The sequence below is a fragment of the Chrysochloris asiatica genome, unplaced genomic scaffold (genome assembly GCF_000296735.1).
Source record: "Chrysochloris asiatica unplaced genomic scaffold, ChrAsi1.0 scaffold00102, whole genome shotgun sequence".
NCBI classification, from domain to species: domain Eukaryota; kingdom Metazoa; phylum Chordata; class Mammalia; order Afrosoricida; family Chrysochloridae; genus Chrysochloris; species Chrysochloris asiatica.
Window position 1 is genome coordinate 1,306,010 of NW_006408620.1, and position 12,332 is coordinate 1,318,341.

General features: G+C 41.7%; 1 protein-coding gene across 2 annotated transcripts in view; it reads right to left on the reverse strand.

Annotated features, from left to right (window-relative positions):
• PRKCB (protein kinase C, beta) overlaps positions 1 to 12,332 on the reverse strand; it is a 448,755-nt gene that overhangs the window by 140,088 nt on the left and 296,335 nt on the right. For both annotated transcript variants that reach the window (XM_006867193.1, XM_006867194.1), the window contains exon 8: positions 2,527 to 2,623. In XM_006867193.1, the coding sequence (XP_006867255.1) occupies positions 2,527 to 2,623 (97 nt within the window). The remainder of the gene's footprint in view (positions 1 to 2,526; positions 2,624 to 12,332) is intronic.

A 12,332-nucleotide genomic window follows, 5' to 3' on the forward strand; every position in this document is an offset into this window, starting at 1 on the left:
GCTCAAGACAAAGGACCTGAGAATGCCAAAGTATGGGTTCAGTCAAACTGAGGGGAAAAGTAACATGGCTCTTAGGATAAATGCCTCAATCCCAGACCAGGTCAACCTAGCTCTCTACTTTGGCCCCGCCTACTTCTCCAGCCTTCCAGTTCATTCCTTGGCTCTGTCTGCTCTACCCACATTGGCCTCCTGCCAGTCCTACATTTGTTGTTGCTTCTGTTATGTGCCATCAATTAGGTTCTGGCCCATAGCAACCCTGTATAGGGTTTCTGAGGAACAGCTGGTGAGTTCAAACCACTGACCTTGAGGTTCAAAGCCAACTGTGGTCCATTAAGTCGTATACAATTGTTGTATAACTACCCACCACAGGGCCTTTGAACAAGCTGTTCTCACTAAAAGGAAAGTTCTTTCTCCCTCTTGACTTGTCAATGATGCCTTCCCTGTCCTCTTAGAGCAGTTACGTACATTTCTCCATTACAGACAGTCCCTGGGTTACGAATGAAATCCATTGCTAACTGTGTATATAAGAATTCAGAGGTAAGTCGCTGACAACTTTGAAAAGGATCACAACAGGAGGTTCTGGATAGAGTGAGAGAAAAATGTGGAAAAAAATAAAAAACTAGAAAAACAGACCAGGTTCACTGGTCTGACAGAGACTGGCAGAACCCCCTTCAGCCCTGGAAGTGAATTCGCTCCATAGCTCAACTTCCGGGCAAACAACAGACACTAGGGAGGTGCACACTCCTTAAAGCAGTCAGCCATGAGACCAAAAGGCAGCGTTGGCCCAGGAAGAAACTCCGAGGCAGGAAGGGGTGGGCAGGAAGGAAAAATGGAAATGGTAAACAAAGAGAGGAGGTGGGAAAAGTATTGCTACATTGTGGGGCTTACCATCAACGTCACAAACCAAAATGCGTACGGATTGTTGAATGGAAAACTCATTCGTTCTGTAAACTACACCCAAACCACAATAAAAAGGGTTTTTTGGAAAAATTGGAGTAAATCAGAGCAGTTGCATACGGTTCTCATTTTAGCCTTACTTTGTTGTTGTTAGATGCCACTGCGGCAGCTCCAACTCACTGCAGTCCAGTGCACAACAGAACGAAGCCCTGCCCAGTGCAAGTAAAAGCTGGAAACAGACACAACACTGCAAAGCTCTCCGGAAGCAAGTGAAGGCGTCCGGGATGAATTTGTTGCTAGGGATTGGTTCAGTTGGTTCAAATTTATATCACATTAAAGAACAAGTTAGGTTTAGAAGTCCTGATGTAGCACTATATGCTCAACACTGGACCTCGGTGTCAGTTTGAATTGCAAGGATGGTGGTTCAAACTCACCAGCCGCTCCTCGGAAATCTTATTATATAGCACTGTTATGAATCAGAACTGACTCATCGGCACCTAACGACAACAACAACAAAGAACAAGGGGACGTTCTCCATAATTCAGGTGTTCATAACCTAGCGACTGCCTACATATGCCCTCATAGTCCGCAAGCCTCTCCCACAGAATTTTGCACGGCCATGTTTTTCCTTCTTCTTACTTGTTTGTATGATGGCTTGATGAATAGCAATAATAATCTATTTCATTTTAGCTCTGCTATTTCATGCATTTTTCAGTCAGTAGGCCATAATTGCTTATCTACAACTGATGATTTCCCACCAGAGTCAGTATATTGAGTTTGTGTGAACAAAATAATGCGTTTTCCTTTATAAAGCTACTTTAAAATCACTCAATACATACATAATGGAAAGTACTCAAACCCATCTTCCTGAAAACAATTTCTTCACAAGACTGGGACATGTCTTTATTATTGGTAAGTGCCGTGAAGTCGGTTCCGACTCATAGCGATCCTATATGGTGAACTTGAACCGCTGACCTCATGATTCAAAACGACTTTGCAGCTCAGTGCATTAACCCACAGCACCACACCAGGACTCTTGGGACGTGTCCTACATGCTTGTTAGTCCCCATATCTGAAAAGAAGATTTGGATTTTTCTTTTTGCCCCTTAGAAGGGAAGATGCTTATCTGTGATAGAGGCAGAATCAACACAAAAGCCCAACATCCATCCTCTTGCTAGAATTCTCCTCCCATCCACAGGGTATTTCGTGCATTCAACAGCACAATCAACCCGTCTGTTAACAATATAGCATCATCTGGCTGATATACTCAAATAAAGATTTAATCAAGCCTAGTTGGCTCAGTCTCCAAAATACATAATGAATTTGTCGACTTTATTCCAGTCCAAAACACCAGCAAAACGACCTGGGCTGTGTGTTTGAGGAGTAAGGAATGAGAACTTGGAGGGGATATTTAAATGGGATGCGAGTAGGAGCTCAGGAATGGCAGTCATAAGGTAGGGAACACTTAACTGGGGTCTTGGAGGATGCATAAGAGGTTTCTGGAGGATGGAAAAGCATTTCAAAGACCCAAAGTCATGGAAAGCTGTGGAGAAAATCATGCCATAAACAGGAACACAACACAGAGGCAAAGTCAACTGGTTCCTCGGATACAGACAGAAAGACCCTCACCTCAAATTTCTGCCGCAGTTCCTCGTTGCCCTCACTTCCTTCCGGAGGCACAGGTACATTGAAGTATTCGCCTTCCTCCTGACTGAGCAACTTAAACCTAGAGGGAGACAGGGATCAGGACAAATTCCATGACTCGCTACTTGATATTATTTTATTGATTAAGATACAAGGAGACTTTAAAAAGCTCTACCTTAAAAAAATGTTGACAATTTTTCTTTTTCTTACATTGTTTTTGTACTTTTTTCACACACATAGACAAACACACAATTGAGGCTTTTTTTGGTTTTAATTTATACCAGTCAATTACCATATGTTTTAATCTACTTTTTTGTGTATTGAGTGCTTTCTTATTCTGAAAGAGTGCTATTAAAACCCTCCCACTATAGCATAGTGGTTATGAATAGGGCCACTATCCTCTGGGTCAGCAGTTCGAAACTACCAGCTGCTCTGCAGGACAAAGATGAAGCTTTCTGCTCCTGTAAAGATTTACAGCCTCGGAAACCCTGTACAGGGTCTCTATGAGTAGGAACCGACTCCACAGCACATAACAACAAAACCACGTTCTTTGGAGTCCTGGTGTGGCACCATAGGATAAGCACTTGACCTCAAGTTCAGTTTGAACCGCAAGGTCAACTGTTAAAACTGGCCAGCCACTCCTAGAAACCCTATAAAAGGTCGCTATGAGTCAGGACCAACTCCACAGCACTTAACAATAACAAACACACGGTCTTTAGTGTGTTCAAGAGCAAAGATAGTGAGCCTGGTAACAGTAGCAGTTTGAGGCGTACAGTGCACCTGACCTAAGCCATGGTATTTTCAATTGCTCATATACAAGGTCGCTATGGGTCGGAACTGACTCAACAGCACTTAACAAAAACCACAAAATATGCATGTGAAGGTTAGACAATGAATAAGGACTGCCGTAGAAGAATTAATGCATTGGAGTTATTGTGCTCAAGAAAAACAAACCAATCTGTGTTGAAACAGTCAGAATGCTTCGGAGAAGCAAATATGGCATTTTCTCTCATATTTCAGACATATTACCAGGAGGGACCATTCCCCAGAGAGGGTAAAGTGGAGGATCAGCACAAAAGAGGAAGACCCGCAACGATGAGATGGACCGGCACAATATCAGCAGCAATGGGCTCGAGTTAACAATTGTGAGGATGTCGCAGGACCAGGCAGTGTTTCGTTCTATTGTGCTCGGGTCGATATGAGTTGGAACTGACGACAGCATCTAACAAGAACCATGTTCTCCCAGATTTCCACTGTCTTAGTTTCTAAAGCACTTGGTTTGTGGGAAGCTGTGGTTTACACTGGGATCTCTACCTCCACTTTGAGTCTTGACATAAATTCTGCTTCCAGTTGAGTTCTTTCTAATCCTTAACCAGCAACGTTGGCAGCTGCTTGTTAATGTGTCTGGAAGTAGATTGCAACTCCCCTACCCAGCCCAAAGAGAGGCAGTCTTGCCCTTAGGGAACTTGCCTGGGCTTGCCTTTAATGATTTACAGTTGGGGTACCAGGGCTGCATGGTTATGGTCAAGTACCCAGCTGGTGGAAGGGCCCCAGAACCAATCCGGTAAATTTTTCTTCTAATCTGCAATTGTGTACCCATACCAATTACGTCCCCACCCTCCAGTCCCACCTGCAACAGTGATGAATTGATCTGATGCTGATTATGACTTTGTGATGGTTTTCTTAGTTTTCTATGGTCTATAATTAGTCCCATGACCATGAAACCCTTGGGCATCATTACTTCCTGCTAATGGTCTCTCTTAACCAGATGATTTATCCACATCTTGTCTTTGTCCTGTTTAAGGCTTAATAAAGGAGTCTCTATAAAATGTATTTGCGTTAGGGGTCATTCCCCCCCTAGAACCCAACTACCTTTTGGTTTTATACATTTATCTATCTTGCCATACTGGTATTCAGCTGCATTTGGGCGATCATAGACTTAATTTCATGATGCTATTTTCCTCTGCAAATGCTTGCCCCAAGTGTTCTTTATTTGACCTCTGGAAAACTGGTACAGCTTAGAAGTTAATAGCATAAACCCTGGGTTCAAATCCCACCTCTGTCCTCGCCATCTACTATAACCCTGGATAAGACCATAATGCTCTCTGAGCTTCAGTTCTGCTCAATTGTAAATGGAAATAACTGTGCTCTTTTCTTCCCAGGGTGGTGGTGAGGCTGAAATATGGTGGGACATGTAGGATGATAAGAGCAGGGTTTGGCATCTGGCAAGTGTTCAAGAAATGCTACCATCATCATCATCATTACAGATATTAACATTGTCATATTGCAAGTTATGACTTTGGTTTGTTCCTGGATCACAGAGAGGTCTCCCTTCAGTCAGAGAATGAGATGAAACTGAAGAAGACAGAGACATTCTAAAGGCATGTGAGTCAATGAGGAAAATAGTCATTTTCATCACAAGTTTTTCTCCATTCACAAATATTCTTAGGCAGCTCCTAAAAATAAAGGAAGAGGTCATTCAAAGCAGAGATGACAATTGTGTGCCATCGAGTCCGTTCTGACCCATAGTGACCCTGTATAGGGTTTCCATGGAGCAGGTGGTGAGTTTGAACCGCCGACCTTGCAGTTCAAACTGACCTTGTGGTTGAGTGCTTATCCTACAGTTCCACACATTTAATATTTAACTCTTGCCTCCCAAATTTCCATTGAAATCACCAAAACCATTGTGAAAATAGAAAACATCTGTATCTTGACAAGAAACGCAGAAGGGTGCTATTAACTCAACAGAGACTTCCAGAACTTTCCACAGATTGAAGTGGTAGTCAGAAGATAGGGAAGGAGCTCTGGTGGTGTAGTGGTTACGAATCAGGCTGTGAACCTTAAGGTCAGCAGTTCGAAACTACCAGCGGTTCCGCGGGAGAAAGAGGAAGCTTTCTGCTCCCGAAAAGATTTATAGCCTCGGAAACCCTGTACAGGGAGGGTCGCTATGACTTGGAACCAACTCCATGGCACATAACAACAACAATAAGATATGGGGTAGTATTTCTAAACTTTACCCATACCTAGGCACTTTTGTGGATTTTGCTAAACTGCGTATTATTATCAGTTCAATGTTTCTATTGAATCATGATTTTTTAAATAATAAATTCACTCTGAAAGGACTTTATAAATCTCATCTTTGAAAGAAAGTCATTATCATTTAATACAAACTTTAAAAAATGAACATATGAAAATCAAGCGAAGTGATTCAAGTCCAGGTTCTTGCTGTTAGGTGCCACCCAGTCCACTGAAACTCAGAGCGACCCTGTGGACAGCAGAACGACACACTGCCCGGTCCTCCACAATGCTCACAATTGTTGCTACATGGAGCCAACTGCTGATGCCACTGTGCCAATCCATCTCATTTTCGCTGACCCTCCTCTTTAACAAGCATGATGTCCTTCTTCAGGGAATGGTCTCTCCTGATGTCCAAAATATGAGAGACAAAGTCTCACCATGCTGACTTCTAAGGAACATTCTGGTTGTACTTTTTCACTGTCCAACTTTGACACGCATATGAGGTTATTGAAAATACCATGGCTTGACTTGGGTCAGGTTCACCTTAGTACTCAAACTGACAACTTTGTTTTTGAGAGCTTTAAAGAAGTCTTGTGCAGTAGATTTGCCTAATGCAATACATCGTTCAGTTTCTTGACTGCAGCTTCCATGAATATTGATAGTGGATCCAAGCAAAATGAAGTCTTTGACAACTTTAATCTTTTCTCCATTTATCATGATGCTATTCATTGATCTAATTGGAAGGATTTTTGTTTTCTTTACATTGAGGTACAACCCATACTGAAGGTGGTGGTCTTTGATCTTCATCAGTAAGTATTTTAAGTCCTCTTCACTTTCAGCAAGTAAGGTTGTATCATCGCAGGTTGTTAGAGTCTTCCTTCAATTCTGATACCCCATTCTTCTTATTATCCATCTTCTCATATTGTTTGCTCAGCATTCAGACTGATTAAATATGATTTTAAAAAAAATACAACCCTGGCATGTATCTTTCTTGATTTTAAGCCATTTGGTGTTCCCTTGTTTTGTTCTATCAATATCTAGAGCCCTGTTCTTTGCCAATACCTTCAGTTCACCTTGGACTTCTTCCTTCAGTACCACTGGCTCTTGGTAATATGCTACCTCTTGACATGGTTGAACATCGACCATTTCTTTTTGACACAGTGACTATGCATTCCAGGTGTTGTTGTTAAGTGCTGTCGAGTCAATTCCAACCCATAGCAACCCTGCATAGGGTTTCCAAGGAGAAGCAGGTGAGCTTGAATCACCAACCTTGTGGTTCAAACGGCTTTGAAGTCTGGTGCATTAACCCACAGCACCACACCAGGACTCCGTGTGTTCCAGGTAGATGGAGTTATTTACCACAGTCTCTGAGGCTAACACACCTGAATCCCTGCCCTCCCCTCCCAGCCTGGTTAAAACAGGAGATCAGCAAACCAAAAAACTAGTTGCCATCAGAGCAGATCTGCTCCTTAAGGTTTCCAAGACTGTACACATTCACAAAGGCAGACAGACTTATCTTTCTCCCATGCAGTAGTGTAGGTTTGAACTGCCAACCTTAACCCATGGCACCACTAGAGCCCCATCCCCTGGGTAGTACAAACAGGTAAAGACACTTGGCTGCTAACTGAAAGGATGGAGATTCGAGTTCATCCAGAAGCACTTCAGGAGAAAGGTATCATGATCTATTTCAGAAAAAGCCTTATGAAAATCCTATGACACACAGTTCTAACATATATGAAGTCATCTGGGTCAAAGTCAACTCAACGCCATCAGCCAACAGCAAATGTTAAAGAGGTGTTAAGGGTACACCAGCAAGCATCCTATGAGACTTTTTCTTTGAGGTCATCTGAAGACCTGAAGGAGTGCAATTCAGTATTAGTTCTCCTCCAACATTCACTAGCTAAAGTGGTTTAGGTTCCCACACTTTGGAGAATACCAATAAAGGAGGATTGCTTAACTGATCAATGAATGGAGCTCCAACAGAACCCTACTGACAACCGTGGATCAGACCACCAGGGATGGGATCAGAGCCAGAATCCCCACCCACATTCAGGAAGTGGAAGGGGTGTCAGCCCCTGGAAGGCAAGTAGAAAGGCTCAACACAGCTTCTGCTGCCTACGGCCAGCATGAGGGCATTTGGATTGCTTAGAAAAGAGGACTTCTCCAATCTTGAGATGACGCCCCCTCCATCAAACAGTGGAGATCCCCTAAATATCTACAGGGAAACTGTGCCCTGATCTAGCCCAGCAGAATTCCAATAAATACACAAGATTCTTCTTTCCCTTTACCTGGGCTGACAGACTACAACAAGGACACTCATCATTCCTAAGCTTCTCCTGTAAGAGTGATCACAGAGAGAAATGACAGAGCTTATGAAAAACTGTCCTTCAAACAGAGATAATGAGGAATCGGATATGCACTTCCATGAAATCGAACTGTTGCCAAAAAAGAGATAACTGTAGAAAGTATCTAATTTGTATTTTCAATGAGATTCAAGACGTTAACATATCCATGAAATAGAAACAATCAGAAATTAGACAAGATTGCTTTCAGAAGAAAATTGTTATTACTGAATTTTCAAACTCATTGGAGACACTGAACAGTAGATGGCTACTTCAGATAACAATTAGTGAATTACCAAACAAACATGTGAAACTTTTCTGAGAGTTGACATCAGACTTACCATATTGATTAGAGTTGAACTGAATGTTTTATATACCACAAAGAAAATGCATATTACCAAAATGAATACACAGTATGAAAGGGGGAATGATGGTTTTCTGAGTAAATAACAGCAAAGACACATGAAGTCCTTTCTTATATGAAAAGCTCTTATAAATAAACAAAAAGGCAAAAGACAGGATGTGGTGGTGGTAGTGTGCGGTGAAGTCAGTTCTGACTCATAGCGACCCTGTATAAGGTTTCCGAGGCTGTAAATCATTATGGGAGCAGAAAGCCTCATCTTTTTCCCACTGGACGGCTGGTAGTTTTGAACTGCTGACCTTGAGGTTAGCAGCCCGATTCATAACTATACGCTATCAAATCTCCTTAGAGACAGGATGTTGTTGTTGTTAAGTGCCGTCAAGTCGGTTCCGACCTAGCGACCCTGTACAGGGTTTCCGAGGGTGTAAATCCTTATGGGAGTAGAAAGCCTCATCTTTCTCCCGCAGAGTGGCTGGTAGTTTTGAACCGCTGACCTTAAGGTTTGCAGCCCGATTCGTAACCACTATGCAAATGCAAATGACAATGCACACGAAAATGTTTAAGGTAATTAATCATTCAAAATATGTAGAATCTTTCATCAGTCATATCACTGAAATTGATAATATCAGCTGTTGACAAGTTAACATTAAATGAAAAGTCTCAAATGACACTGGCGAAAATTTAAATTGATAGAAAAAAATTGTGGGGCATTTTGTTAAAAACTTTAATTTGCATCTATAGAATTGTCAAATACTTAAATTATATGTAAAATCTATTAATTCCAGCCACCAGGAATTATTTAGGAAATAATTAAAGTTGAGCACAAAGGCTTTGCTACAAGGATATTTATTTGATTTACATAAAAAAATTATTTATACAGGAAAACATTGTACATTTTATCTAAGAATATAACTTTGGGCATGCGTTTGAGATAACATGGGTCCAGTTCTAGATCACAGCAACAAAGTGAACATCGCAATAATGCGGGTTATGAGAATTGGTTTCCCAGTGCACATAAAAGTTATGTTTCTGCTGCATTAGAACAATGATAGCCTAAGTGAGCAATTGTTGTTGTTATGTGCCGTGGAGTCCGTTCGGACTCATAGCGACTCTGCACAGGGTTTCCGAATCTGTAAATCTTTACGGGAGTAGAAAGCCTCATCTTTCTCCCACGGAACACCTGGTAGTTTCGAACTGCTGAACTTGCAGTTCACAGTCCAATTTGGAACCACTACGCTAAAGTTTGAAATACTGTGAGAATGATCAAAATGCGGCACAGACGCTTAGTGAGCACATGCTGCTGGAAAAATGGCTCCAATAAGTCTTGCCCAACACAGGGTTGCCACAAAACTCCAACTTGTAAAAAACGCAAAAGCAGCAAAACACAAATGAGGTGTGTTGTAGCTGTTAAGTACTGTCAGGTTGGTTTCAGCTCTTACAGACCCTGTGTAGGTTTCCAAGATGCAAATGGTGAGTCTGAACCACCAACCATGTGGTTCAAACTGCCCTTGCGATCGAGCACTTATCCTACAGCATCACACCAAACTGAGGCAAATCATAGACTGGATAACCAAGAGCTGTAAAAAATGATGTTGTACAAGATTATATTGTGATATATTCTGATTAGGAGCAAAATGCAGGCTACAATATAGTATGCACATAGCAAGACTTCATTTTTGTTTCATACACAGACAGAAAAAAGACTGAAGCCTGTCAGTGCTGACTACCTCTGGGTGATGGTATTCTGTATAACCTTTTGTTTTTCTCTAATTTTCTAATAATTCCTCAATTAATAATAAAGACTAATACTTATTCAGGGCATATTATTACTTACCAGTCATTGGGCACTTATATTAACCACCTTAACAATAACTTACATCACTGACACTAACCAATTTAATATCAGAACTAATCTATAACCTAGTTACCAATATTATCACCTAATGAAATGAGGTCAGCGGTTCGAAACTACCAGCCGCTCCGCGGGAGAAAGATGAGGCTTTCTACTCCCGTAAGGATTTACACCCTCGGAAACCCTGTACAGGGTCGCTATGGGTCGGAACCGACTCAACGGCACTTAACAACAACAACAACAATGAAATGAAGGAGCTCTGGTAGCGTAGTGGTTACAAGTCAGGCTGCTAACCTTAAGGTCAGCATTTCGAAACTACCAGCTGTTCCACGGGAGAAAGAGGAAGCTTTCTGCTCCCGTAAAGATTTACAGCCCCGGAAACCCTGTACAGGGTTGCTATGAGTCAGAACCGACTCCACGGCACACTACCACCACCACCACCACCACCACCAATGAGGAAATGAGGCTCAGAGAGGTTAAGTAATTTGCTTAAGGATGTTGTTGTTGTGAAGTGCCATTGAGTCAGTTCCGACTCACAGCAACTCAGTATAGGGTTGCCAAGGAGCAGCTGGTGGGTTTGAACCTCTAGCTTTTCAACTAGCAGTCCAGTGCTTATCCTTCAGTGCCACACCAGAGTACAGCCAGAAGTCTTTCCTAAATAGTCTGAGTCCACACTCCATGCTCTTAGTTACAATTTTTGTAACAAAATCAGAGTGTTATTCAACATTCTGATTGTTTCTAAAGAAACAATTTAAAAAAATAATAACATTTTATTGTGTTTTCAATGACATTTATTCAGGAGATGGTTGTTGTTGTTGTTGTTAAGTGCCGTTGAGTCTGTTCCAACCCATTGCGACCCTGTTTAGGGTTTCCAAGGAGCAGCTGGTGAGCTTGAACCACCGATGTTGCAGTTCAAACAACTTTGCAGTCTGACGCATTAGCTCACAGCCCAACACTCAGGAGATTGTTGTTATTGTTGTTGTTAACAGCCGTCAAGTTGATTCTGACCCATTGTGACCCTGTATAGGGTTTCTGAGGAGCAGCTGGTAAGCTTGAACCACCAACCTGGAAGTTCAAACAACTTTGCAGTCTGACGCATGAGCCCACAGCGCCACACCAGGACTTCATCTCCATAAAACAATTACTACTTGGTCAAGAACATTTATTACCTTTTTCACAATGTGATAACATTCTCTTTAATTCCCTTTTAGATGTTTTGCTACAGAAACGTAATTTTTAGGTAACAATAATTTAAGATTCCAATGGTCTGTTCAGAAATAGTAAAAATAAATAAATGTAACACTGGAAAGAAAACAACAACAATCAACTTTGGTGTGGTACGGCAGATTAATGTACTGGACTGCAAGGTTGATTTGAACTAAAAGATCAACAGTTCAAGCTCACCGGCCGTTACTAGGAAACCCTATATAGGGTGGCTATGCGTCAGAACCAACTCAACGGCACTTAAGAACAACCATGGCAATTAATGACATGTTGACAAAATGAAAAACCCTTTCCTAATAAAAAAACTCCACAAAATAGGACTAGAAGGGAAATTCCTCTACGGACCTTGGTGTGGCACTACAGAGTAAGCACTGAACTGGTACCCTCAAGGTTAACATATTAAACCCACCAGCGGCTCTTGGAAACTCTATACAGGGTCTGTATGAATTGGAACCAATTCAATGGCACATGACAACAATCAGTGGTCAACATTAGACTCAACGGAGAGAAACTGAGAGCATACCTTTGTGAAGGAAAACCAGACAGAAGCCCCTTATCACCTCTCCAATTCAATACTGTGCTGGAGTCTTAGCAATAGTGATAAGGCAAGAAAGGAAAAGAAAAGGCATCACAAATTGGCAAAGAAAAAGCAAAACCCTCTCTATTTGCAGGTCATATGATCTAACTATATAAAGAATGCATGTATATATAATTGTTGTTAAGTGCCGTCAAGTAGGTTCCAACTCATAGAGACCCTGTATAGCTTGAACCACCGACCTTGCAGTTCAAACAGCTTTGTTGTAGTCTGGCACATTAACCCACAGCACCACAACAGGACTCCAGATTGTATGTATGTATGTATGTCTATATGTATGTGTGTATATGTTGTTGTTGTTGTTAGGTGTCATCATAGCTGACTCATAGCGACCTTATGCACAGCAGAACGAAACACTGCCCAATCCTGGACCAACCTCACTACCGCTGCCACACTTGA